This window comes from Dipodomys merriami, unplaced genomic scaffold (assembly GCF_024711535.1).
Source record: "Dipodomys merriami isolate MVZ:Mamm:240054 unplaced genomic scaffold, mDipMer1.0.p SCAF_3, whole genome shotgun sequence".
Classification (NCBI taxonomy): domain Eukaryota; kingdom Metazoa; phylum Chordata; class Mammalia; order Rodentia; family Heteromyidae; genus Dipodomys; species Dipodomys merriami.
The window spans coordinates 95,661,170-95,689,084 of NW_027204492.1; the positions used below are offsets into that span (position 1 = coordinate 95,661,170).

The 27,915-nt window shown below is 37.6% G+C and overlaps 1 protein-coding gene across 1 annotated transcript in view; it reads right to left on the reverse strand.

Annotated features, from left to right (window-relative positions):
* Positions 1 to 27,915, reverse strand: part of Xk (X-linked Kx blood group antigen, Kell and VPS13A binding protein) — a 44,748-nt gene that overhangs the window by 13,522 nt on the left and 3,311 nt on the right. Inside the window, exon 2 of the mRNA XM_070040650.1 lies at positions 22,191 to 22,453. Coding sequence (XP_069896751.1) covers positions 22,191 to 22,453 — 263 coding nt within the window. The remainder of the gene's footprint in view (positions 1 to 22,190; positions 22,454 to 27,915) is intronic.

The window sequence follows — 27,915 nt, forward strand, 5'->3', positions numbered from 1 at the left end:
GCCCTGGGTTCGATTTCTCAGCACCACATAAGCAGAAAAAGCCAGAAGTGGTGCTGTGGCTCAAGTGGTAGAGTGCTAGCCTTGAGCTGAAGAGCTGAGGGACAGCGCCTAAGCCTAGAGTTCAGGCCCATGACTGACAAAATAAAAAAAAGTCTGGCTTCTGAAGTGGCTGAAATACTTAGGAGGCTAAGGTCCATAGGTTGGCAGTTTGAAGCCACCCCAGTAAGAAAAATACATGAGACCTTGTCTCCAGAATAAACAGCAAAAAGGCCTTAGGGATGGTTCATGTGGCAGAGTGCCAGACAAGCAAACAAGCTGAGTGAGCATAAGACCCTGAGTTCAAACTCCAGTACCATAAATAATAAAAAAAAGTCTGCCTTCTGCTGAACTGTTACCATTTGGGGCAGAATGGTAAGGAAAATGCCTGAAAGGAGGCACAAAGAAATGCTTTCTAAGGGTGTGGGTATTCTTTTCTTTCTCAACCAAAACAGAGTGTTCACTCTGATAATTCATCAAGCATTGCCCTTATGATTATATTCTATATGCATTTTAAACCTCAATAAAATATCTAGTAAAAAAAAAAAAAACCCTGAATCCATTGTTATACTTACTTGCCACTGAAAAATGTTTATTAGATTGTATTTTGTCGGTGGTGGTGGTGGGGCTTGAACTCAGGGTCTGGGTACTCTCTCTGAACTTTTTGCTCAAGGCTAGCTCTCTACTACTTCGAACCACAGCACCACTTCTGGTTTTCTGGTGGTCAATTGGAGATAAGAGTCCAACGGACTTTCCTGCCTGGGCTGGCTTTGAATCGTGATCCTCAGATCTCAGCCTGCTGAGTCGCTAGGATTACAGGTGTGAGCCACTGGCATCAGGTTTAAGATTGCATCTTTAAAAACAAAAGACCTACTCTATTTCATTATTACAATGATTTTGTAGAGTCATAGTCCTTTTCATCCTGGCAAAATATAAAGTAGAAAATGAACAGCATAAACCACACCTAGATCATTAGAGATAAATTCACTCTACAAATGTAAAAAATATAACACCTTAGTGTCATAAAAACTTTCTCCAAGTCTTTGTGACTAAGATATTACTTCTACAAAGTCTCTCTTGAACATCTTCCTGTTTATCAGATGTTCAGTCCAAACTTGGAAACTTTTCTCAAAATATTTATACTTTGTTGAAGTCTCACAACTACCAGAACAAATATCTTGGCTCATTATTCAAAACCCACGTGAGGTGAATATATTCTCCACTCCCTTAAGTAATTTTTTTTGGTCAGTTGTGGGGCTTGAACTCTGGGCCTGGGTGCTGTCCCTCAGCTCTTCAGCTCAAGGCAAGCACTCTACCACTTGAGCCACAGCGCCACTTCTGGTTTTGGTGGTTTACTTGAGGTAAGAGTCTTCAGAAGTGGCACTGTAGCTCAAGTGGTAGAGTGCTAGCCTTGAACTGAAGAGCTGAGCGCCCAGGCCCAGAGTTCAAGCCCCATGACCGACAAAAAGAAGTCTCACGGAGTTTCCTACCTGGGCTGGCTTTGAACCATAATACTCAGATCTCAGCCTCCTGAGTAGCTAGGATTACAGGTGTGAACCACTGGCACCTGGCAATTCCCCTCAGTTCTTATGTGAGTTTGCACCTTTTTTCCCCAGATATATGAATTTTTTTTGTCTAAGGATCTAGATGAGAAGATACTCCCCAGCTCACCTTTTTAATTTGCTTATTTCATGCCAACAGATTATTCTAAGAATTTTATAGGCAATAATCACTTGATAGAGTAACAATGCTATAAAACAGATAATATTAATATCCTCATACTACCAATGAGGACAGAGACATGTGTTAAATAACTTTTTCAAAGATCACTCACTTAGCAGAACTGAGAGTCAATCCTAAGAAGTCTTGCTCTGGAATTTTGGGTTTAATCCTTAGGACTTTCTGTCTGGGTAAATATAATTAGGTCTATTTTCATAGAAGTAAGGTTAATCCACTATTTTTTTGTCTGAAACCGGGACTCGAGCTTAGTACTTGCCAGTTTCACTTATTGTCTGGCATTCTACTGAGCCACACCTCTAACCCCTCAATTCATTATTTAAGGATCGCTTTTATCAATGGGAGGCATGAGGTATGGAGAAATTCCCCCAGATTATTTTGGGGATTTTGTAAAATTGTTTCCACTGAGCTCACGTTTCCTGTTTGCCTTCTCATATATGAGCATTCAAAATATAAAAATATCTTCAAATCATACTGGTGAGGCACATGAGAGTATATAAGCCTCACTATGCTAAGCTATTTTCTGAGAATCACCTCTGAGAACACAATCAATGAGCAGAAAGAAGCAGGGTAGGGGCAGACCTATCTATCTGCCCTACCAACTTGTCCCCCTCCTTCCTTATCATCCTTCTTCAGGCAGTGAGAAAGGAGAATCAGAGAGTTGAACTAGACTAGTAAACCCTTTGACTTTGATAGCCAGACAAAGTACCTGGACTTGAGAGGGGCCCTCGTGCAGGTTAACTCATAACCACCCATTACCCCAAGGCAGAGAGAAGTTCTCTATTCTGCTCCAGATCCACAGCCTATGCTAAGACATAGCAAACTATTAAAATACAGTTTCCCATGCACAATGAACTTAGTAAATAATCAGGCACAGCCACAGATCCTCTATGACTAAAATAGTCACTTGTATTTTCTCTTTGGCAACACTTAGACCACACACACACATCCTTAACACCACTATATTTTCAACTTCTACAATATTCATCAATATATTTCCCCCTATTATCTCTCTTTCCTTCCTTCTTTGCAAATGCTTTGCTCTCTTTTCCTTACTGTAGAGACTTATATGTATATATGATTGTGGGCAACATGAAAATGTATAGAAATAAGTAGAATATAAAAAATACAAGTGGCCAGGTGCCAGGGCTCACACTTGTAATCCTAGCTACTCAGGAGGCAGAGTTCTGAGGATCGCAGTTCAAAGCCAGCCTGGACAGGAAAGTCCATGAGACTCTTATCTCCGATAAACCACCAGAAAACTGGAAGTGGTGCTGGCATAAATACAGTGTCTGGCACATAGTAGGTGTGTTAACCAGCATTGCATGCCATAAGAAAATATGTGAAATAATTAGCTTTAGAGAAGGAAAAGTTTATTTTATTTTGACTCACAGTTTTGGTTGTTTTTTTTTTTTTTTTACTTGAAGATATTGGGGTTTGAAGTAAAGGCCTTGTACTTGCTAATCAAATATTTACTTAATAACTTAACAAGGATTTATTACTAAAGAGAAAAATAAACTACAGGCAAACTGGTATTTCATGTCTTTTTCATTTACCAATAAAATCTAGAAATATATGAAAATGGTGCATTACTCCCAATCTCTGAAATTATTTCTAATATTTGCGTGAACTTCATCAAAGAGGGTTAGAAAGATAACAACTATAAGCCAGGCCCAAAGAAACACAGGTCCCATGGTTTCCCTTATTTGCAATATCTAGTATAGGTATGAGTCAAGCGGAAAAAGTCAGATAATGTGATGTTAGGAAAATGAACCCTTAAATATGTATTTTAATGTTTTCGTTTCTTTCAGGCATGTGTTTCTAACGCATTTATAAGATTATTTCTTTGTTGCTTTGTATGTCCCTCCCCCACAGTGTAACCCCCGCTTTCACTATATTTGATGTCAGTATAACATGTGGAGGAGATGGGGACAAACAAGTCGTTTAAGGATTCAGGTGGACCTGTTTAAGGATTCAGGTGGGCCTGTTGCAACAATGAGAAGTACAAAATGTCATGTCAAAACCAGCTTTACAATGTCGGTGTGTGGGGGGGGTATGATTGGGTGGGGGGGAGGGGGGAGGCTGGGAAGGGAGGTGAAGGGTAAACAAAGGAGGAGGCTGCAATGCTTGGTAAGAAATGTATGCATTATCCTGCCCATGTAATTGTAACCCCTCTGTACAGTATGTTCTCAAATAAAATAAAATTAAATTAAAAAAAAAAGAAAGATAACAACTATGTCTTCAAAAAGATTTTCAGAGCCAAGCACCAGTGGCTAATGCCTGTAACTCTAGCTACTCAGAAGGCTAAAATCTGAGGATCATGGTCCAAAGCCAGCTCAGGCAGGAAAGTCGATGAGACTCTTATCGCCAATTAAGGAACAAATAAGCTAGAAGTGGAGCTATAACTCAGTGGTACAGCGCTAACCTTCGTTAAAAAAAAGCTCAGGGACAGTGTCCAGGCCCTGAGTTCATGCCCCAAGACTCACCCCCCCACCCCCCCACACAAAGATTTTTAAGAGTAAAAAATGAAAATTACACAAGCAAAATACTGGTTTGGGTTGTCTCAGGATCACCAAAGAATCAAATGTCCAGAAATATCTATTCCTTCCTTTTAAACTGTTCAACTGAGTTTCATGGCAAATTTGGTAAATGGTTCTGTTTATTTATTTATTTATTTTTTGTCGGTCGTGGGGCTTGAATTCTGGGCCTGGGTGCTGTCCCTCAGCTCTTCAGCTCAAGGCAAGTGCTCTACCACTAGAGCTACAGCGCCACTTCCAGTTTTCTGGTGGTTTATTGGAGATAGGAGTCTCACGGTCTTTCCTGCCCGGGCTGTCTTTGAACCACGATCTTCAGATCTCAGCCTCCTGAGTAGCTAGGATTACAGGCCTGAGCCACCAGCGCCCAGTTTATGGTTCTGTTTCTTAAGGCTTACTTAGAAATACAAGAAGTTGAAGTGGTACTGTGGCTCAAGTGATAGAGCACTCACTTTAAGCTGAAGAGCTTAGGGACAGGACCCAGGCCCAGAGTTTAAGCCCCATGACCAAAAAAAAAAAAAAAAAAAAAAAAAAGAAACAAGAAATAAAAGGGATACAGATTGACCCATTGCAACAATGAGATATACAAGACACTATGTCGAAAAAGAAACTTTACAATTTAGGCGGGGGTGGGGAGGTGGGGGGTATAGTTGAGGAGGTGGGAAGGACCGGATGGTAGGGGAAAAACAAAGGAGGCGGCACAACGCTGGATAAGAAATGTACTCAGCCAGGTGCTGGTAGCTCATGCCTGTAATCCTAGCTACTCAGGAGGCGGAGATCTGAGGATCACGGTTCAAAGCCAGCCCTGGCAGAAAAGTCCGTGAGACTCCTCTCCAATAAACCACTAGAAAACCGGAAGTAGTGCTGTGGCTCAAGCGGTAGAGCGCTCTCCTTGAGCTGAAGAGTGCAGGGACAGCGCCCAGGCCCAGAGTTCAAGCCCCATGACCGATCAAAAAAAAAAATGTACTCATTACCTTGCTCATGTAACTGTAACCCCTCTGTACAGTATTTTCACAGTAAAAAAACTTATTAAAAAATAAATGGGTTAACAAATTCACTGTTCAATGTATCATCTTTTTAAAATAAGTATTAATTAAAATAATTCAAAAACTCATACCTTAATAAAAAAACTTTAATATTAGAGCTTCTATCATTCTTTCTAAATACTTATCACTGTGTGCTTATTAACCCACAGACCTTTGCTTTAATTAACCTTTGCTATTTGGGTCCCAGTCTACATGTACAAGATCAACTCAGAAAACATTCACATAATCAGATGACAATTGCATGAACTGAAATTTATCTCATAGTCACCAATTTCCAGAGATAATAAAGACACGTATTTTATTCTTAGTTTTTTTCTAAACATAATGTATAGGATGTATCATTCTAATAACCCTAGTATAAGAATCACTGGTTGTATGTTTCATATTTTTCTTAGAAAAAAAATCAATTCTATTCTGCTTATTGAGTCTATATTACTGTTAGCTCTCTTGAGGCCCAATTAGAAATGCCAGAAATAGCTTCTAATCTGAAACAAGCAGTAAAAACTACTTATGTGTGGAAATGTAAGGATTGGCTCTCTAAGTCTTCTTTCTTAGTCTTGCACATGCTGATTAACTGCAGAATCAGCCTTAATGAGGGAGACTTGTAACACCAATGACTATAATCGCCTTTATTACATCTATGGGATGGCCGTGGGTATAACTTGGTAGTAGGGCTCTTGCCTAGTATGCACAACTGGGTTCCATCCCCTGCACTGGAAAAAACACTGAAAAAATTACAGCTATGTTAGTTAGTCTAAACCTTCCCACCTGTGATCCCTCACCCATTATCCAGCCTTTCATGCTCCTGCTTGGCAGCCAGGGTGATCTTTGGTTGCACAGGGCTCAAATGAGCATGGCTCATTTGTGAAATAGTATGTCTACATGTCTGATATGAGACAAGGTATTACCATACATCCACTTAAAGTGTTAAAAAAAAAAGATGCTTAGAGTAATGCATGAAGGGTATAATTTATGTAAAAGCCCAAATGTGGGGCCAACCATCAAAGTATAATGCATGCCTGTTATCATAAAAGGTATTCCTTGAAAAGCTCCAAAAAACTGATAACTTCCACACCTGACTGGAGTGATCAGGAAAGTAAAGGTAAAATATGAGTTACTAATATCATAAATGAAACAAGGGAAGATATCATTATAGTCCTACAGATATAAAATGTGCAAGGAAACGTTGTTAATGATTTTGTCAACAAATTGAACTACTTAGGTGAAATAGGCAAATTGCTGAAAAAAATGCAATTTACCAGAAGTGATACAGGATGAGATTAAAAATCTTAAGATGTCAATCAACTTTTTCAAAAATTATCAAAAACCTTTTCACAAAAAAATCCATCACTGTTTCATATTAAGCCCAAAGAAGGAGGCAAATACAGAATCTAAGTTCACTTTAATCACATTTTTAGGGTTAAAAATCATTGAAATCCACCAAAATTACCAGTACTATGAATGTAGGTACATATTCCTTACAGATTCATTGTCTATGAAGTTAGCTTAGTCACACATCTAGTCAGTGGCAGAATAGACCATCAGTCGAAATCACCAAACTTAGGTCCACAGCATTTAAGCAAAGTAACAGCTGTAATTCTAAGCAAGTAATCATTTCTTAGGAAGAAGATACTTTGAAAGCAACCTGATATGTGAAAATTTGACAAAGTAAGCAAAAAGTATGTTCTTGTTATGTTATTCTTTAGCTTATTTAATGTCACAGTACCAACATTTTGAATAAATTTATAAAACTGTTTCTGTAATTAATAAGTAAGTGAATATTGTAGCTATTGCTATGTGGTTATCAGGAAGGCCTCCAGTAAACAAACAAAAAAAACTTAAAAAAATACTCCTGATATCCTCAGGGATAAATCAGAGAAATAAGGGGAATATGCTAATATAAGTACAGATAAATGGGATCACAATTGGCTTAGCAATCTGTCCTATACTCTTCAGGTTAATATATTTCAAGGAGTGAGCAAGACTGTGGTCTTTGGGCTTTTCTAGTGTCACAGTTGTCAACTATAGCATTAAGACAAAACTGATAGCTGGGACAAATCTGGGAAGAAATCCTAAAATTCCAAAACTTTATCTCAACAGGCTACTACCTTGGGCTTGAATTACCATAAAAAGAAGAAATATACCAAGAATAATATCAAGTCCTCCCATTAGATATTTTTAAATACCATGGATTAGTACAGCTATGATAGAAAACAGTATTGAAGTGCCTCAAAAAAAAAAAGTTTGTGAGACTCTTATCTCCAATAAACCACCTAAAAAAAACCCCAAAACCCAGAAGTAGTTCTGTGGCTCGAGTGGTAGAGCACTTGCCTTGAGATGAAGAGCTCAGGGACAGCGCCCAGGCCCAGAGTTCAAGCCCCATCACTAACAAAAATAAATAAATAAATAATAGAATTATTATATCCAAAAGAAATGCAATCAATATGTAGAAGAGAAATCTGAAGTCTTAGTTCATTTTAGTACTATTCACAATAGTAAAAACATGAAAACAATCTTAAATTTTGTCAACTGATGGATATATGAAGAAAATGGAATACATACATGCAATGAAATATTATTCATTTATAATATCCTATAATTTATGGTAACACAGATAAAACTGGATATTTTTAAGTAACATAAGCCAGACACAAAAAGACAAGTATAACAGGTACCTACGTGGAATCTAAGAAAATCAATCTCTCAGAAGGGTTAGCAGAAGTTGGGGAAGAATAGAGTGGGAGGAAGGGATGGGGAAAGATGGGCCACAGTTTATAAACCAAGTTACAGTCGATAGGAATAATAAGTTCCAGAGTCTTACTGCATAGCAGGGTAAGTATAGCTAACATAAGAGATATTTGAAAATGCAAGAAGAAAAAGATTTTGAGTGTTTTTACCATAAGAAATGGTAAGTGCTGTGAGTAGGGAGGAAAGGGAGAAAATGTGGGAGAATGATGGAAGGTGTGACACTGGCCAAGAAGTATTGCAGTCATAATCTGATTTATTGAATTATATCCCTTCGTACAAGTACTTACTAATAACAATTTTAAAATGCAAAAAAGGACAAGTATTTTAGGATAAATATGTTGGCTGTGATATGAACATTATATGATGTAACTTGCATGGAATTTCACATGATATCTCACAAACATGTAGAGTTTTATGTTTTATGCATTACTTAAATAATAAATAAACAGTTACTATGGTCTTAGTATAAGATAAGAAGACTTGGGTTTGAGAGAGTTTTTTCGGTATTAGGGCTTGAACTCAGTGCCTGGGTGCTATCTCTTAGCTTTTGTTGCTCCAAGCTGGCACTAAAGCACTTGAGCCACAGCTCCACTTCTAGATTTTTGGTGGTTAATAAGAGATAAGAATATCATGAACTTTCCTATCAGGGCTGGCTTCAAGCCACAATCCTCAGATCTCAGTCTCCTAAGTGGCTAGGATTACAGGCATGAACAACCAGCACCTGGCTAGGTTTGGGAGAATTTACTAGACCATCCTTCAATATAAACTAATTGTGACACAGCTTCTCCAGAAGCTACCACCTTGGGGTACATAAATAAAATCACAGGGTTCTGGGTCAAGAGAAAATAAAACACATCCCTCAATGCTTTTTGTTTTGCCATATCCCATTCAATTATGACTATGGTGTTTTATGAAAAAGGTGATGTCAGATTTTACAGTACTTGCTGTACAGTACTTCAGGCACAATAGCCTTGATAGTGAAGTCAATGAAGTATACTACTGAAGAAATGACTGGAAGATCTGGAGAACAGAAAAGTAATAGAGACAAGATAGCTGTTTGTGAATATTTAAGAGATATCCAAGTGGCAAGGGGTAGTGGATATATTAGTATTTCTTTTTTTGTGTGCTGGTCCTGGGGCTTGAAGTAAGGGTCTAGGTACTAGCCCTGAGCTTTTTTTTTGCTCAAGGTTCTGCCACTTGGGCCACAGCTCCACTTCCAGCTTTTTGATAGTTTATTGAAGATAAGAATCTCATAGCCTTTCCTTCCTGGGCTTGCTTCCAACAGCAATCTTCAGAGCTCAGCCTTCTGAGTAGCTGGGATTATGGGTGTGCACCACCTGCACCCAGCTTTCATGACATTTTCTTTTGAAAATTCAAGTCTAACTATCAGGCTGGTAATTAAATGAGGCTATATTCTATGTAATAAAAATGAAAATATTCTAATGTTAACTCAGTGCAGGTATTATCATGAAAAGGATTTTTTCAATATCTACTCAGTTTGTGCTTTGTGGAAATAGAATATTGAACAAGTGATGGTGCCCCTATTCTGAGTGTAGACCAAAGAAACTTGGCAGGCTTCCATGCTTTGGGCCTCTCAGAGCCATGCCACAACCAGGCTAGCCCACATAGAGGACAGCCATTTCAGGCACGGCCATGCTAAAGCACTCATTCCCAATCGGCCCACAAGATAACTGGGTACTACTGATCAAGCTTAAGCAAAATCACTCTAGCTTAGCAACAACCCATGAGTGAAATTCTTAGATATTTTGATGTTACCACTCACTCTTCATATTGAAATCTTACTTTAAATGACTTCTAGGAAAAAGAATAACTTGTCATCATGAATACAAAGATGACAGATGTTCTTATTCTATTCCATTCACTCCTTCCAAGGTATTTCCTCAAAGAATCTGGAACTTGAGGTGTGGGGAATAATTATGGTAAGGGTAATACGTCAGTCTTGTGGAATCCTGAAAGGATTCTGAAACTGATGTAATTTTTGAAGGAAAAGGAAAGTCTTCCTTATATAAGGAAGAATTTTCTAGTAACAAGAGTGCTTCACCAAATATGAGATTTCGTATGAGTGTGCACATGCACACCTGTGTGTGAGAACAAGAGCTTGAGCTCAGGGCTTGATGCTCTTATCCAGCCTTTTCTGCTCAAGGCTGTTACTCTTAACACTTGAGCTACACCAAAAGTCTTGGGGATTTGTCTACACAGGCTGGCTTCAAACCATAATCCTCAGATCTCAGCCTCTAGAGTAACTAGTATTACAGGCCTGAGTCACTGGAGCTGGGCAAAAAGTCAAATACAGTCACCTCTAACATTATCTAAGCTCTTGAGAAGCAATGTTTGTTAGTCAAACACTCAAAATTCGGTCTTGGTTTCGGCTTTGGTCCTTAAACTTCCTGTGCTTTAGTGTGACAAATACTATGTGCCTTTTCATTAACTGGATCCGTCCTCCTTCTTTAAAGAAGAGAAATAATTCATTGTGTGCAGACACACATGCTTGAGGTAGGATATCAGCAATGCACAGAATCTTTCACTATGTCTACATGGACATGTGGCTAAGAGTGGTCCAGTGCCTGATATTTGTCCCAAATTAAGCCCTACAGCCTATATAGCCATTCCTACTTCAACAGAAAATCTTCAAAATATTTATGTGTATCTCTTTTAGATGTCCAATAGATGGTCCAGCTAAAAATTCTGAAGAAGAGTTCAAAGCACACTCACAGATTTAAAGTCTCTGATAGCATTTACTGATGGCAACAGCACAGAGCTCACTAAACTGGGGAGTAGCTTTGTCAGTGGATAAGTTTGTGAGGACATCTTCCAGGCTCTAGAACCCAAGCATCCCCAATTATTCCTGGAGTGCGATATGTCACTAAGTATACTATCATTTCCACACTCTACAGGCTATACATTTTTTGTAGTTCTCACAGACCTTGTTGCTTGCCATCTAGGTTACAGACTGTCAGGTCATTAACATACATACAAAACTCATTTTCCTGTAGAAGTTCAATTGTCTGTCCTCACAAAATATGCTAAAATGAGAGCTGTTTCTAATCACATACTTATTTCAACATTCATCATCATTCATTTGTTCTCTTTTAAACTGGCTATAACATCTGTCCTTTCCCTCATGAATAAATAACATAGATAGATTTTCATGTACATGAATGACATAAGTTTGCCCTTTTCAGAAAATATCTTTAAATCACTTTGGAACACATGGGAAGATTCCCCACAGATTCATGTGTCTGAGGTAGGTAGACAACTGAGACAGAGAAGTACATCTCATACACAGTAAAAGGCCAAGAGCATCTTTTCTTGACTCTGTTAGGTGAATCCAGAGTGCAATAGGATTTTCAAAGTTTTAATTGTCTCTCTACTTATTTGGTGTTTCTGTCTTGTTTTAATTCATTAATTTATGGCATTAACTTATTTCATATGATTGGGAGAAATGGTTGGGAATTTCATTTTAGGGCCTGAACATCTGGAGAGCTCTAAAATTTGGGGTTCTGAATATTTGGAGATCTCTAAATGCATTCATGGTTTATAAAAATTGGGTCCTCGTTGGGTGAGAAGCAACAAAGAATCTGGCTTGTCCATCTTCTTCACTAGACATTTAGTTTATTTAAGTTAAAAATCTATTAAGCATTTCATGTCATTTGGAAAGAGAGCATTTATTTGAAATCTAGATGGAGGAAGTTTTCTGATTTTGTGTTAAAATTTGACCCATGACTGAAATCACAGGATTCGAGTTGGAAGCTCTACTCTGTGCCTATGTATCTCTGGGTCTAATTCAGAAGTCCTTACACCTTGATGGCACTGATGTATTAGTTTATAAAATCTCTTAACTAAAGGATCTTCTATTGGCATATCTAGATAAGTAATTGCTTATGTAAGTTAAATAAAACATAAAATTTCCTAAAATATTAAAACGGAACCATGGAACTACTGAATACTCCAAGTATGCTAGCTTAAAAGCATATGTGCCCTTAGAAGTGAATATAAAATTTTTTAAGAATTCAGATTTACATAATTTATGTAAATCTTTAGCAAGTAAAAACTCAGAGTTTTAGTTTAATGTAAACAAGTATGTCTTTTCTGATTTATCAGTGTTAAACATAATATAAGCATACATTTTTATGCTCCTTCAGGATGTTTTTTCTCTTTTTTTTTTTTTTTTTTTTTGGGTCCGGTCGTGGGGCCTGAACTCTGGGCCTGGGCGCTGTCCCTCAGCTCTTCAGCTCAAGGCTAGCGCTCTACCACTTGAGCCACAGTGCCACTTCCGGCTTTTTTTTTTTTTTTGCTTATGTGGTGCTGAGGAATCGAACCCAGGGCCTTGAGCATGCAAGGCAAGCGCTCTACCACTGAGCCACCTTCCCAGCCCCTCAGGATGTTTTTTCTAAACTTTTACAGGATTCTGATGAATTACCATAATGAGTGTATAAGATTATAAAAAATTTAATTTATGTTGAAGGAAATTGAATCATTTTTCTGATAATAGTGATGCGATTTTATAGTGTGTTAACCTTGAAAAATGTCCAAGATTCTTGGAAAACTGAGTTTAGATATGCAACGATCCTTTATATCACTTCTAACTAAGATAGAATATTGAAAATTTGATTAATAAGCATATTAGTTCATATACTTTTGCTTGTTAATTTGTACATGCTACAAAGAGGTCCTATCTTTGTATCTCTAAGTTACTAGGAGTATTTCTATCACATTATGAAACTAGATAAGGGAACTATGTGGTTGTATAGGGATGAACTAGTGGTTTCTGTAAGACCTGCTAGTGTGCTAAATGACTGAAATTCAATTATCTTCTAATTTTTCTTTATAAACTAAATTAATTAAGCAACAAGAGGTTGGGCTTGAGGTGTATGGCTCAAATGGTAGAATGCTGTTGTGAAAAAGTGAGCCAAGTGAGCACTGTCCCTGAGTTCAAGCGTCAATATCAGAAAAAGAGGAAAAAAAGCACAATATATGCGAATGAAATTCATGAGATTCTCTGAAGAATCTCAAGGGATTTACTGGAGAAAAATGAGGAAAGGGGTAACAAGGTTGACAAGAAACGTACTTATTACCTTACTTATGTAACTCTAATCCCTCTGTACATCACCTTGACAATAAAAAATAGTATGAAAAAACAAAACAAAACAAAAAAGAAGACATAATAAGATAATAAGCCACATAATAAGATTTATAATTTCTTTTTTTAGCATTGAAGCTTGAACTTGGGGCATGGATACTGTCCCTGAGCTCTTTGCTCAAGGCTAGTGCTCTATCACTTTGAGCCTCAGCTCCACTTCTGGTTTTCTGGTAGTTAACTGGGGATAAGAATCTCATGGACTTTGCTGGCTGGGCTGGCTTCAAACAGTGATCCTCAGATCTCAGCCTCCTGAGTAGCTAGGATTACAGATGTGAACCACCAGCACCTGGACAGATTTATAGTTTTTAAGGGCATACAAAAAAGGGAATGTTTCTGTCCTAAAGTATAATGACTTTTTGTTCTAGAATAGGAAAGAGAAAGAATGGTGAAATGGTGAATGAGTAAAGGAAACTGGAGAAGATTCACAGAAAGAAAATCTGAATAGGAACACGAAATAAATGTGAAAATCTATAAATTGGGCTCTGTTTTATTAGTTTATTTGTAAGACTGCCCAAAAGAGCCTATAGTTCCTCTGGAATCAAATGTTATATTGAAACAAATAAAAAGTTCAGGTTGTTCCCTATGCAAATGACAATTTGTACAGTATTGTTCTGCTCTTAATACTAGATGGTAAAAAGATTTTATATTTCTTATTGGTTTCCTATGACTACTAAAAGAAATTACCCAAATTTGGTGGTTTAAAACAATGTACATTTATTCTATTACACTTTCTGAATCAAGCTCCCTCTTAAGGCTCTAGTGGAGAACTCATTCCCTTATTTTCCAGCTCCTACAACTGTGTTCCTTGGTTCCTGGTTCCTTTCTCTATTTCCAAAGCCAGCAGTAAAGTATCTTGCTTCAGACCTCACCTCACCTTCTTCCTCAGCAATCTTAAGAGGCACTGGAGTAGCCACAATAATCTTATCTCAATCACTTTATCTGCAAAGTCCCCTTGGACATAACAAGTGACCTTCATATAGGGATTAGAATGTGAGTATCTTGGTAAGGTGTTATTCAATCTATCATATAATCTCAATCATCATTGCTCAAGAATAGAAATAATACATGTTATCACAATAACACTTTTTCTCTGACATTGCCATGCCTTTGATTATTCTCTTTACAATAAAAGGAACAACACATATGCCTCAATCATCAATATGTTAAGGACTTTTGTATGTTTACTTACATTTTGTACTGCCATTTTAACTAATAGCCAAGTTACACCATTCATGTACTACACTTGGGAAACCATGATCCTAGAATACATGTTTTGAAGATTAAAATCCTCAAATCTCATGGTAACTTTTCCATTTTACTTTCCAAACTAAAAACTTCACACTATCATTTGCATACAAAATTATCTTTGTGATTTTTCCAAATAAACCTTGAAATTTTTTTTTACCTCATAAAAAGTGATGTTAGAAAAATTAGCATTATTTTCTATGTTAGTATTGATAAGTTGCATGGGAAAAATACAATCTAAAGAAATGTTTACCCTTCTCTAGAATAATTCCAATAGGAAAACTATTACTATTATTATTGTTATCATTTTTATTACAGTCAGCTCTCCATATCCATAGATTCTACATCTGCAATTCAACTAACTTTAAAACAAAAAGATTAGAAGAATGTCCAGGCTACAGTGGCTCATGCCTTTGATCCTAGCTACTCAGGAAGCTGAAATATGAGGATTGAAGTTCAATGTCAACCCAGGGAAGAAAAGTCTGTAAGGTTCTTTTCTCCAATTAAGCAGTAAAAAGCCAGTAGATCTGCGGCTCAAGTGGCAGAACAACAATCTTGAACAAAAAAAATCTAAGGAACTGGCCTAGTCCTTCAGTTCAAACTCTAGTACCAGCGCACGTACGCACGCACACATGCGCGCGCGGCGCACACACACACACACACACACACACACAATTAGAAAAATGTATCATTATTGTATATATACTGACTCTTTTGTCATTATTCTCTATATTATCCAGGATAAGAACTATTTACATAACATTTATTAGGTATGAGAAGTCATCTAGATATGATTTGAAGCATAGGGGAAAGTCAGGTGTGGTAATGCCCACCTGTAGTCATAGCTACTTATGAAGCTGAGTTGAGATCACGTAAGCTCACAATTTTAAAACCAGCCTAGGGAAAATAGCAAGACCCCATTTGAAAGAAAAAAAATAAAAATTAAAAATTAAAAAATTGTTTAAAAAACTTATAGAGGAGGATGTATGTAGGTTATAGACCAACATAACTCTATTTTACACAAGGAATTTTGGCATCTGTGTGAGGCCCTAAAATCAATCTTCCTTAGATATTAAGGGACAAAATCTTTACAAAAATTCTAGGCTACATGGGAAGACCTAGATATTTGTCAGTGACCTCATATCATTATATTTTTCCAATTATCAGGGTCATGCTGATGCTTTCCTTCTCGACATCGCAGCAAAATTATAGTGTTATTAGTCAGAATTTCGGTATATTAAAAATGTTGGCCAAGCTGGATGCCAGGGGCTCATGCCTGTAATCCTAGCTACTCAGGAGGCTTACATCTGAGAATTGCGGTTCAAAGCCAGCCCAGGCAGGAAAGTCTGTGAGACTCTTATCTCCAATAAAAAAACAAAAACACCACCAGAAAACAGGAAGTGGTGCTGTGGCTCAGGTGGTGGAGTGCTTGCCTTGAGCTGAAGAGCTGAGGGACAGCACTCAGGCCCAGAGTTCAAGCCCCACAACAGACCCCAAAAAAATGTTGGTCAAAATCTTCCTTTTAAAATTTCATCAAGTACTTTCTATTGGTAACTTTTGATCATGGGCTCACATCAAACATTTTTATGGCTCTGGAATCTATTTTTGGCTTCTTTAAAAATAATCTTAATCATGGAAGTGGCGCTGTAGCTCAAGTGGTAGAGCTCTCGCCTTGAGCTGAAGAGCTGAGGGACAGCGCCCAGGCCCAGAGTTCAGGCCCCACGACCAGACCCAAAAAAACCAAAAAAAACAAAAAAAAAATAAACAAAAAAATAATCTTAATCATTATATTTATAGACATTTTGTCCAAAACACTTTCTATTGGTTTTGGCATGTTTTACATGTGACTATAAAGTTTCCTCTTCAGCTGCAGTCAATCCAACTGTCCACTTGTGAAAATTAGCACAAGTAATCAGTGAATCATAGGAATCATAGCTTCCATCTCCAGCTAGTTTTAGATATACACTGAAATGTTTCTGAAAGTCTACAATTAGCTACAGGACAGCAGTTTTGTCCTCAATCAAATATGATGACTGTCTTGGGGCCCTGTGAAGAAGGACCTGAGCTCAAGTACTTCAGAGAATAGGTGCTTGAACACAGGCTTGCTTGTGTCCTTATGTAACCACAGCTGTCTCAGTGGCAAGCCCAGAACAAATGAACTGAGAAGTTGTACACAACATTCAGAAAAATAAAACTTTGGCTTACAAAGTCCAACTCAGTCTTTTCTTTTCCTATTTTGTCTGGCTTTCCCCAAATAAAACACAAATGAAAGCTATTGAAAGTGAATTGTTGAGTACATCTCTAGAAATCGGAGAGACTGTAACACCTCAGTATTGAAGAACTTCATTTTCCCAGGGGAGGAGATCAAATATGTTCTCTCTGAAGGCTCTTTTTCAAGATAGAGAGCTTCAACAATGCGTGTGAAGGCCAAGCTCTTGCCCTAGCTCTGCCACCCACTGACATGGTACCTTCAATAAGCTAATTACCATCTCTAGACCTCAGAGGCTTCTAAGTGGAAACCTGACCTCTGACCCCCACTTACTCATTTCCAGTATAAAATATGTGATATTTTCAATAGAAAAGACCATAGCTTTGTAATTGGCTATGCAACATTTGACTGGGCCCATCTTAAATAGCATATATACCAATCTGAGTATTAAACTCAATGTCAAGTCAAACATGAGCTGAAACCACATACTAGTTCACAATCAACTAGAACCAGAAAAACAATAAAATCTTCTAGTAGTGGTCATATACCAATGGCAATTTGAAAAAAAAACTGCACTAGGGGCTGGGAAGGTGGCTCAGTGGTAGAGCGCTTGCCTTGCATGCCTGAGACCCTAGGTTGGATTCCTCAGTACCACATAAGCAAAAAGAAAAAAGCCGGAAGTGGCACTGTGGCTCAAGTGGTAGAGCGCTAGCCTTGAGCTGAAGAGCTGAGGGACAGCGCCCAGGCCCAGAGTTCAGGCCCCATGACCAGACCCCCCACCCCTCCAAAAAAAGAAAAACACTGTACTATTTCATGAAATAACATGATTGATTCTCCTGAACACTGATGGGGGTAACAAAACTCCAGTACTGTACTAGTCAGACAATTAATATAAATGAATGAAATGAGTCATATACAGGACCCTATAGAGAGGAGTGAGGACAGTAGCAAATCAGAGGCCTAGACTTAAGGAAGCAGCCTTGAGTACAGCCCCCTTTAGTACCAGCATATTTTAGAGGCTCCTAGCCACCTTCCTGGCCTTCTGAGGTACCCATGCAAGTTGTTCCCCTGAAATCACTGATTCAAATGTCCCCTGCTGAACACAGCTTCTCCATCTCCAACCCACTACTTCCAACTCGAAGTCATGAACTGAAATGATTCAGAACTGCTGACATTGGTTTAAACACTTAATAAGCATGGCTGGTGTGCATTTCAGAGGATGGTTGAGGCTGTTGAAATTCCACCAGTCTTGAGACCCAGATATTACTTTTTATAAGAAGAAACATCTTATAATAGAATATCTTACCATGTGAGTTGGGACATCTCACCACCTAGAAATTTGATATCATCTTGGAAGAAAGTGACTAGTTGTTTCTGGGTTTTTACAAACTCCTCAAATTTCTGGGGTGATACACATCCTGCCAGGATCTACTTGCCAGCCAGCTCCAGGATGTTAGAAGTCAGATACTTGAAAATGCCAGCCAAGAAAACAGGTATAGTAGGAGCTTCCTCACCAGCAGTAGTTACCCTCTCATAAGCGCTAGTGCACATGGCTAACTACAGCTAAGCTTTTATAGAGCCTAGGGCTCCAGAGGAGCCCTAGGGCTCTTTTCCTCCTTCCATGGTCTTACTAGGTTTTCCTCATCATCCCTAATTGATTTTCCCACCAATCTGGGCCTGTTAAGATCCCATCTTTACATCCACCAGTAAACTATATATAATGCTCCAGCCCTTCAATGATCAGCTGCTTTTATGACAACTTGGATCATGTTGTTATCAGTCTCCACTGACCCTTAGTCAGACCTTGCCTAGAAATGTCTGTGACTCAAATCTATTCAGCCTCAAGATTGGATCCTCCTTTTAAGGAAACTAACTTTCCACGTAAGTTTGACATTCTACCTTTTTTTTTTTTCTTAAAAAGAACATGTTTAATGGAAAGACTGTTGTCATCCAGACACCATTCCAGGTGTGGGTACTCTGGTTGTAGTCTTGACACTGTTTATGAGCTCTTTGATATCCCTTTGTAGCTTGTACATCATGGATAGATATATTCAATGTCTTCTACAATAGAAGTTCAATTGTTCACCTTTTCGTGATGTAATAAAATCAGTTTTATCTCCATTTATGCACTCATTTCAATATCTACTGTGAATATTCCTGTGTTTATACTATACATTCAACTTTGAACTAGTTTTAACAACTACATCTTCTCTCTGGAGCTAAAAAGAATCTTTAAAAATCTTTTAAATCTTTCATTGTTGCAACAGGTCCAATGTATAAATTTGAAAGCAAATAACAAAACAACAATACACAAACCTTCTCCTCCAGAATACTGTACCAGTACAAATATATCAGTATGTGGCTAGAGCTGCTCATATCTGGGACCTAGGAACCACTCTTTCCTTCACTTTCCTATCCAGTTAATTAGCAAAGCCATTACTCCGCCACAGTCATAGTATTCCTCAGTAATCCATTTGACTATTCCAGTCTAGGCCATTACCACTGTAACCTGAGCAACTGTAGCAGACAAGTTATTGACCTCCCTACTTCTCTCCTCACACTTCCAATCTTTTTTCCAGAATAATTAATTTCTAAAATGAAACAAGCTCGTGACATTGTGTTACCTAAAACTTACCAGTGCCTTCCAATACACCTAGAATAAGGCTTAAAATCCTGGACACTTTGTTCTATTTTTCCTTCACTGGGCTTTCCTGCCTCATGGGCCAGTTTTAAATATAAATCTATGTTCTGGGAATCTTTGCCTCACCTTACAGGCTTGGTTAGATCGCCCCAATATCCCTCTTACAAAGGCTCCCCAACTTACACTTTGAAGGATTTATCAGAAATAACATGAACATTTTATTAATATTTATGTCTTCATGTCTCTCTCTTCTATTTTAAGACAATAGAGAATTGTCTACCTTATTAACTACTTTATCTCCCGTAGGCCATCCCAGGGTCTTCAACATAGAGAATACTCAATAAATCCTCATTGTATCCATGAATGATGTCATACAAATCTAACCTTAAATCTTGGCTCCTCTGTGGACTCTTTCTAGTAGGAAGAAATGCTTATGATGTCCATTAGTGTGCCTGGTACAAAGGAAGCATCTGTAAAACAGTAGTAACTACTACCAATGTTCCAACCACAGTGGGAGAGAAAAGAGAGGTCACTGTGAGGTTCAGGTAGGCCAAATAGCAGGCTCCAAGATACTTCCTAGTGAAGAGTACCTCCAATGTCTTCTGGACTTCATTTTTACACAGCTTCACTGGATTTGATGAGTTCAGTGACTTGACCAAGGCCATACTGAGAACTGATTCAACTCAAGGAACCTCAGAGTCGACAAACTCATTCAACACTGAAGCTTACCAACACATTGTCCATTTTTTGTTGACTATAAGGAAGAAAACTTTCCAAAAGTGCAAGATACCATTTATATGAAATATATACAATAGGACAATCCATTGACAGAATGTATATTTGTAGTTGCCAGGAGTTAGAAGCAGGGGCAATAAAGAATGACTAATAGTGGGTAAGAGATTTCTTTGGGGCATAATGAAAATGTTCTAAAATTAGACAGTGGTAATGATGGTATATTTACAACACTGAACATACTAGAAGCTATGAATTTATACTTAAACAGTGAACGTTTCATTATATAAATCATATTACCATTAAAAAAACTGGCCAGTGACCCTGGCTCCACCTTTTTTTGTCCCCAAGGTTAAATTTATTAGTGCTGTGCAATAAGTGCAAATTAAGTGTTGAGGGTTATAGAATTTGAATTCTGAATAGGGTCACATTCTGATGGACTTTATAAATTTTGACTATCAAGAAGACAGACAGTTCTGTTGGTCTAGCCTGCATTTAGATGGCAAGACAGACAACTGTTAGGTACCTAATCAATCATCATTCCTACAAATGCCTTTTAAGAAAACTCAGTTTTGTTCTAGGTGACAACTCCAAGCAGGGAATAGCTACTCTAATTCAATGTTCCCCAACGTTGCTGATAACAAAATGATTGGCATTCCTTGTTTATATAATAAAACAGAAATAAAATAAAAAGATACACTCTGCATCCTCATCTCATATCCAATAAATCACAATTTCCAGACATGAGTCTTGTAAATTTTTCTATATAACAAGGCCCTAGGTAACTCTAATTACCATCAGGGAAGTTTGAGGAATACTGATCGAACACATGGGTGACAATCTTTTTTATGTCTAGCTATCCAAACATTCCTTGCAGCTGGGTGACCATGTGATCATTTTTGGCTAATGAGAACAAAAGTTAAGTCTAGTAAGGACATTTCTAGTAAGAAAATGTATACTTAATAAAAGGAGAAGAACATCTGCTTTCCCACTTCAGTCCCTATCCCTTCCTTGAATGCAGCTCTGATGACTGGAGCTGCAGTAACAACTCAAACAAAAGGCCAGCCAATGTGCAGGAACACAAATTTGAAATAATGCCAGCAACTGTGAGCCCTCAATTTCCTGCTAGATGATCAAAATAAGCTCTGAGTTGTTTAATCCTGTCATCAGATGTTTGTACCATGTACCAAATACAATCTTAAAGCATGTTCTAAACACAACATTTGCCTCTATGATGCACTCTAGCTCATGCTGTATTTATGAAGGCCTTGCCCCTTCCTAGGTGAGGAGATCAGATAGATTAGGGCAGTGATTAGAGTTGATCAAGACCTGCACAAACAGCAGTCATGTGTCTATATAACAAGATCATGGCTACTTATTGTTTAGAGGTCTATCACTTAACACGTACAGGCTTTATATTTTTCCAAATTTAGGGAGATATCTCACAGAATCTCTTGTGATATTGATATTTTACTAAATAGATTTTATTTTCTGAATGGAATTCTGTCAGAGAAACAATAACGAGGATTGGTAAACTTTTTATGAGGAATTAGATATTAAATATTGTTGGCTTTGTGGGTTATATAGTATCTGTTATATAGTATTCCACTCTGTTACTACAACCCTAAAACAGCCATGTTTTTCAAATTCGGTCTTTTAAATAATTTTGCATATCTGTAGTACAAATTACAAGAGTACCTTATCTAGTCTTCAAGTATACCTAACACATATTTAGGAGAGTTTTTTCCTCCTTTTTATATGAAGGTTTTTCACTATGTCCAATGTAGATAGAGGTTTGGGGGGAAACTTGAATTAACTAGAAGCTGCCCTTAAATTGGTAATCAAGACTAGTTCAAATGGGTTGGAGCTTTTTAAAGCCATGCCCAAAATGCAGAATTATAAGCAAAAAAAAAAAAAAAAAAAAAAAAAAAAAACCTGTTATCATTAAGTTTTAGGCTTAGTGACTATAACACAGAGACTAAATATTGAATGCACATAGAAATGAATTTCACTTGAAACAAATGCTTCTATGTTTTGCTTTCTACTTTGAGCTCCAAATACAGGCAAGAAACTTATTTGTTCAAAAAAAATATATACATACATCTTCCAGTATGGAGTTTCTGCTGTATGACGCTTATATACAATTGCAGGGTGAGTTGTGGGGCAGAGCCAAGGAAAGCTTGAATCACTGAGGCCCGACTGAATGCTGACCGGTGGGTGAATAGCTTGCCTTCTGCCTGGCCCACTTCCTTTTCGATCTCTTCCGATAAGCCATTTTTTGGCATTTGCCTCTTCTTGGTGATGCTGACATAAGGCTCTTCATTGTGGCCTGACTGACAGTACAGGCAGAAGACTTCAAAACACCTGTTAACAAATCAGCAAGTCATTAGGACCTCTCTAGAACAAAAGAACTGCTGATTTTTAAATTTGGATTTCTGCTCTGGGTAATGGTATGGATGCTGATGGGATGCGGATGCCCGTTATTCACTTTGAATTAGGCACATGTACATACAAGTTGATGGACAGAAGTATGAAACAAAATGATCTCTGTAAAATCAAGGTGGTAGGTACTTTGGTGTTCACTGCACATTATTTATTTATTTTTAATGATTTATATTTATATTTATTTATATTTAATTATCTATTTTTGCAGTCCTGGCCTCACACGTGCTAGGCAAGCACTCTACTATTTGAGCAAGATCCCCAGACATCACTGTAGTATTCTTTTAAAGGTGTTTTTCCCTGTATGACTGAAAATTTTCAGAATAAAAGGCTGTGAACAAATGGGTTTTCCTTGGAGTAACAAAAGTGCTCAAGCTTCAGATTTAAAAAGTGTTGAACAAGCTGGGTGCTGGTGGCTCAGCCTATAATCCTAGCTACTCAGAAGGCTGAGATCTGAGGATCATGGTTCAAAGCCAGACCAGGCAGAAAAGTTTCTGTGAGACTCTTATCTCCATTTAACCACTCAAAAACCAGAAGTGGCCCTGTGGCTCAAGTGGTAGAGCACTAGCCTTGAGACAAAGAGGCTCAGGAACAGCACCCAGGCCCTGAGTTCAACCTCCCTCCCCTTCCCTACCTCCCCGCCCCCACCGCCATGACTCATAACCAAAAAAAAGTGTTGAAGGGACATTTCCTGAACCATGTACTTGCACAGCAACCTTATAATGCTACTAGAAGCTTATATGGATTCATCTACTTTATGGACTCTTGTTAACTTTATACCCTTGCCCTGAGGTAACTATACATTTATGATTTGTCATAATAAAACAAAATCATGATGTAATAAAGAAAAAGCCAGAACCTTTTTAGTGAGGACAAAGTGGACCTATTTTTTTATTGTGAAAATACCATACAGATGGCTTACAATTACATGGGCATAAAGTGGACCTATTTCGTGTTCTTGCCTTTGTTCATTTGCTCCCAGAAGAAAGGAGTGTGTGTGTGTGTGTGTGTGTGTGTGTGTGTGTGTGTGTGTGTGTGTGTAAAGAGAGAGAGTTTAATATAGTATTACATGAAGACATGTCAAACAGCATGGGCCAGTTGGTTTAGAAGAAAATAGTACTAATCAAGTAAACGAAGATCAGGTGAGTTCAAGTTCAGGGAGTGCAAAACTCAGATCTATGACTGAGGACAGAAGAAGCCTAACCCCTTCAGGCTGTTGGACAGCTGAAAATAATGGAGTAGAAGGTAGAAAAAAAGATTGCCATGTTTATTTTTAATAATGTGGTGAATGCAGATATGCTTACAAAGTGTTCTGGAGAAAGCAAAGACAGCAGGCTACTGCTCATATAGAGGTGCTTGACAAATGGAGTAATGGGGCATATACAGAAAAAAGATCATATGTAACAAAACTACTAATATTGACATCGAAATTTTAATCTATAAAATGTCTTTCATCTATCATCTCAAAAAGAAGCTACTGCAAAAATTTGGAATCATAATATTTTTATAGCAAAACTGGAATACTCTAAAGGCCTTCCAAATGAAAGATTACATAAATCATAATATACCCATCTAATAAAAATTTATACAGTCCTTACAACTGGCATCTTAGAAGTACATCAGTTAATATTATGTGGGTATCTCTGTGTGTGTGTGTGTGTGTGTGAAAATGGAACTAGAAAAATTGAGGTGATGGGTGTGGTTAGGAGAGATGAGGGAGAATGATGAAAGAAGTGACTGATAAAGATGAATTGTACTCATAAACTGACATGTTGAATTGAAACCCTTTTGGACAACTACTTAAAAATAATAAAGAAGGGCTGGGAAGGTAGCTCAGTGGTAGAGTGCTTGCCTTGCATGCCTGGGCCCTGGGTTCGATTCCTCAGCACCACATAAACAGAAAAAGCCGGAAGTGGCGCTGTGGCTCAAGTGGTAGAGCGTTAGCCTTGAGCAGAAAAGCTGAGGGACAGCGCCCAGGCCCAGAATTCAGGCCCCAGGACCGGACCCAAAAACAAACAAACAAAAAAAATAAAGAAAGAAATAATGGAAAAGAAATAGTAATAATAAAGAAATGTGTCCACTAATAAGAAATTATTGGGTAGGGGATATATCTCATCAGTAAGAGTACCTGCCCAGCATGCATGAGGCCTGGGTTTGATCCTCAGTACAAAATAAATAAATGAACAAACAAAACTAGATTTTTTTTTTGTTGGTGGTAGGGCCTGATCTCTGAGCCTAGGCACTGTCCCTCAGCTCTTCAGCTAAAGACTAGAGCTCTGCCACTTGAGCCACAGTGCCACTTCCAGCTTTTTCTGCTTATGTGATGCTGAGGAATCGAACCCAGGGCCTCATGTATGCAAGCCAAGCACTCTACCACTGAGCCACCTTCCCAGCCCAAAACTAGAAATGTTTTTGCCATGTTTGATAAGTGAAACACCATACAATGGAATAGAGAAAAGTTTATCATTTGTGTAATCATATATATGTATATATAAACACACTACACAACTCATAAGTAAATAGTAGAATGATAGAACTGGCCCATACTTACTCAAAACAGCCTACTGTTAAAACACAAACTTTGTAAGCCAGGGTGATAGCTTGATCAGACTTGGTGGGGATAAATACATTATGGAAATCATTAAACACAAAACCAGGGCTCATTTTCCCTAAGAGGCAGTTTATAAGTATATTACTGTAGAAATATTAGTTTCATTGTCTTCATTGTGCAAATGTTTTCTGCTCTTCTGTAAATTCAACAACAAATATGCTGTAATTACATAATAAAATCAAGCTTAGACTTTGCAAAGAACAAAACAAACAAATGAAACACTAGTGCATGCTAAAAACAGGAGGAATGAAATGATAGCTTGGAGAAGACTGAGAGTCTCTTGTTGCTGATGAGAGGACTGTGTGAAATGGGAATCATATAGAATTGTTGACAAAATGAAACTTCAGTGATCAGTCAATGGAAATGAAAAAAAGATCCAGAGAGAATTAATGACAAAGGTAGCCCTAAAGGCCAGATGGAGCCTCTCAGAATTCACTGCATTTTTCAGGTAATACATTTGTCATAACATAGGTTAGTATGAGTGTTTGAGGGCAGGGAGAGAGTGCTAGCGAGGCTACCACTATAACACTTGAGCAGCACTTCCAGTCCAGCTTTTGGCTGGTTATTTTGGAGATGGAATCTAGCAAACTTTTCTGCCCAGGCTAGCCTTGAACTTATGACTAGCTGGAGCTCAGCCTACTGAGTAGCTAGGAATATAAGCATGATCCAGTAGTGCCTATCTTAATACTTTTATACATAGTAGGTAATAAATAAATCTGTGAACAGCTTCAAGTCCTTTTAACACTACTGTTTTAGGAAACTAAAAAAAAAGGTACATTTACTAAGTGCTTTTTTGTTGTTGTATTCTTAAATTTTGCAAGATCTACATAACTACTCTAATTCTGTTTCAGGGGATTGTGTTTCATTGTTTTGTTGTTTAAGAGGTTATCTAAAGAACCCACAAATTAAGCTGGGCACTGGCAGCTCCCACCTGTAATCTTAGCTACTCAGGATGGTAAGACCTGGAAGATTGGTGTTTGAATCCAGCTGTGTAGGAAAATCCTCAAGACTCCACTTCTAATGAGCAAAAAAGTTGGGCTGGAGGCATGGCTCAAGTGGTAGAGTGCCATCTGTGAGCTAGAAAGCTCAATGGAATATGGGGCTCTGAGTTCAAGCCAAAGTACTTGCAAAAAAAAGCCACAAATTAAATGTTTCCATCAAGTATGGGCTTAAGATGCAGCTCAGTTTTAATCTGCTTAATAAATGTGAGGCTCCATGCCCAGCACACACACACACACACACACACACACACACACACACACACACACACACACACACACACACACACACACACACACACACACACACACACACACACACACACACAGTAGTTTTTCAGTAACATATGGACCAGGGATCAGGAAACTTTATCCATACAATGTTTATAGTGAACATGTATTTTAGACTTTACAGACCATGTTTTTTTTGTTGTTGTTTGTTGTTTTTAGTTTTTGCTGAACTCTGCTTCTATAATGCCTCTGTGTTTGAATAATACTTAATTTGAAAAACAGGTGGTAGGGGCACTTGACAATGAGGCACAGTTTGGTGACCCCCTAATGCAGGTTATTATCAATAATTTGATCCATTCTTTTATACTTTATCTCATTTGAAATATATATATATATATATATATATATATATATATATATATACTTTGTCTCATTTGAATAGCTGAAAACAATGCAAGTGGGTGCCAGCATAAATAATGCATTGTACCAAGGACATTAATAAAAATACTTTTTCCCAAAGAAATACTATGATTTCCTATAAGCTATGTTATCTTTGTATGGCACACATGCTCAGAGAAGCTACACTAGAACCAAACTTGTTAAATATAAAATGGTGAGAGACCTTTGAAGAGCTGTTCGCTTAATCTCTCTGAGCCTCAATTCCTGGACTGTAAAAATAAGATAATGAAAGTTCACAGTGTTTTACTTTGGATGAATTAAATACAGTATATAAAAGCACTCTGCGAATAATATAAATGCTCTTCAAATGGATACTGCTATGTCTTTTGAAAGTTTACTATAGAAAGAAATAATTTGACGAATACTTTTGAAATGGTCTATAAAGACTTTTGGACCTTCTTAAAGTGTATTTTGTAAATTCAGATATTTTTATGTAATTTTTGTCATGATACTAGCAATATAAGTGGAAGATTTCTTCAAGCTTATAACTCATTTATATTTACTTCAAATTTATGAAAATTAAGTAAAATAATTATAAGTAGAAATATTTTAGGTTTTTTTCTGTAAGAGATAGCCATCCTCTGTTTTTCTGGACTATCTATTATAATTCAGAGGTTATCTTTAAAATTGAAATTAATAAATTCAGGCATTATCCATAGTTCATACTTAAATCTAGCCCTGATATAGAAACAACTGTATGAACTATAAGAACTACAGATTTTAATATAAGGCTAAAATACAACATACAATAAAATAAAATGCTAATGTATTACAAGAGGTTATTTTGCTTTTTTTGTAGTGCTGGAGATCAAATTCCAGGTCTTGAGTACGCTAGGCAGATGTTCTACTACTGAGCTAAACCCCAACCTTGAATACACTCCAAAATTGCATCTACTTAGAAAGAAAAGGAGTTTGGCAAATGCCCATCCAACGTTAAACAGAGCTAAACTATCCCCAAACAACTTAGAAATGTCACTAAGTTCAAGGGTAAGAGGTAAAGAGGAGAAACACTGTGACTCTTCTTTGTATTGTTTGGGGAAATAATTCTATTAATGTAAAGATGAAAAAATCCTGCAAGGTATTAA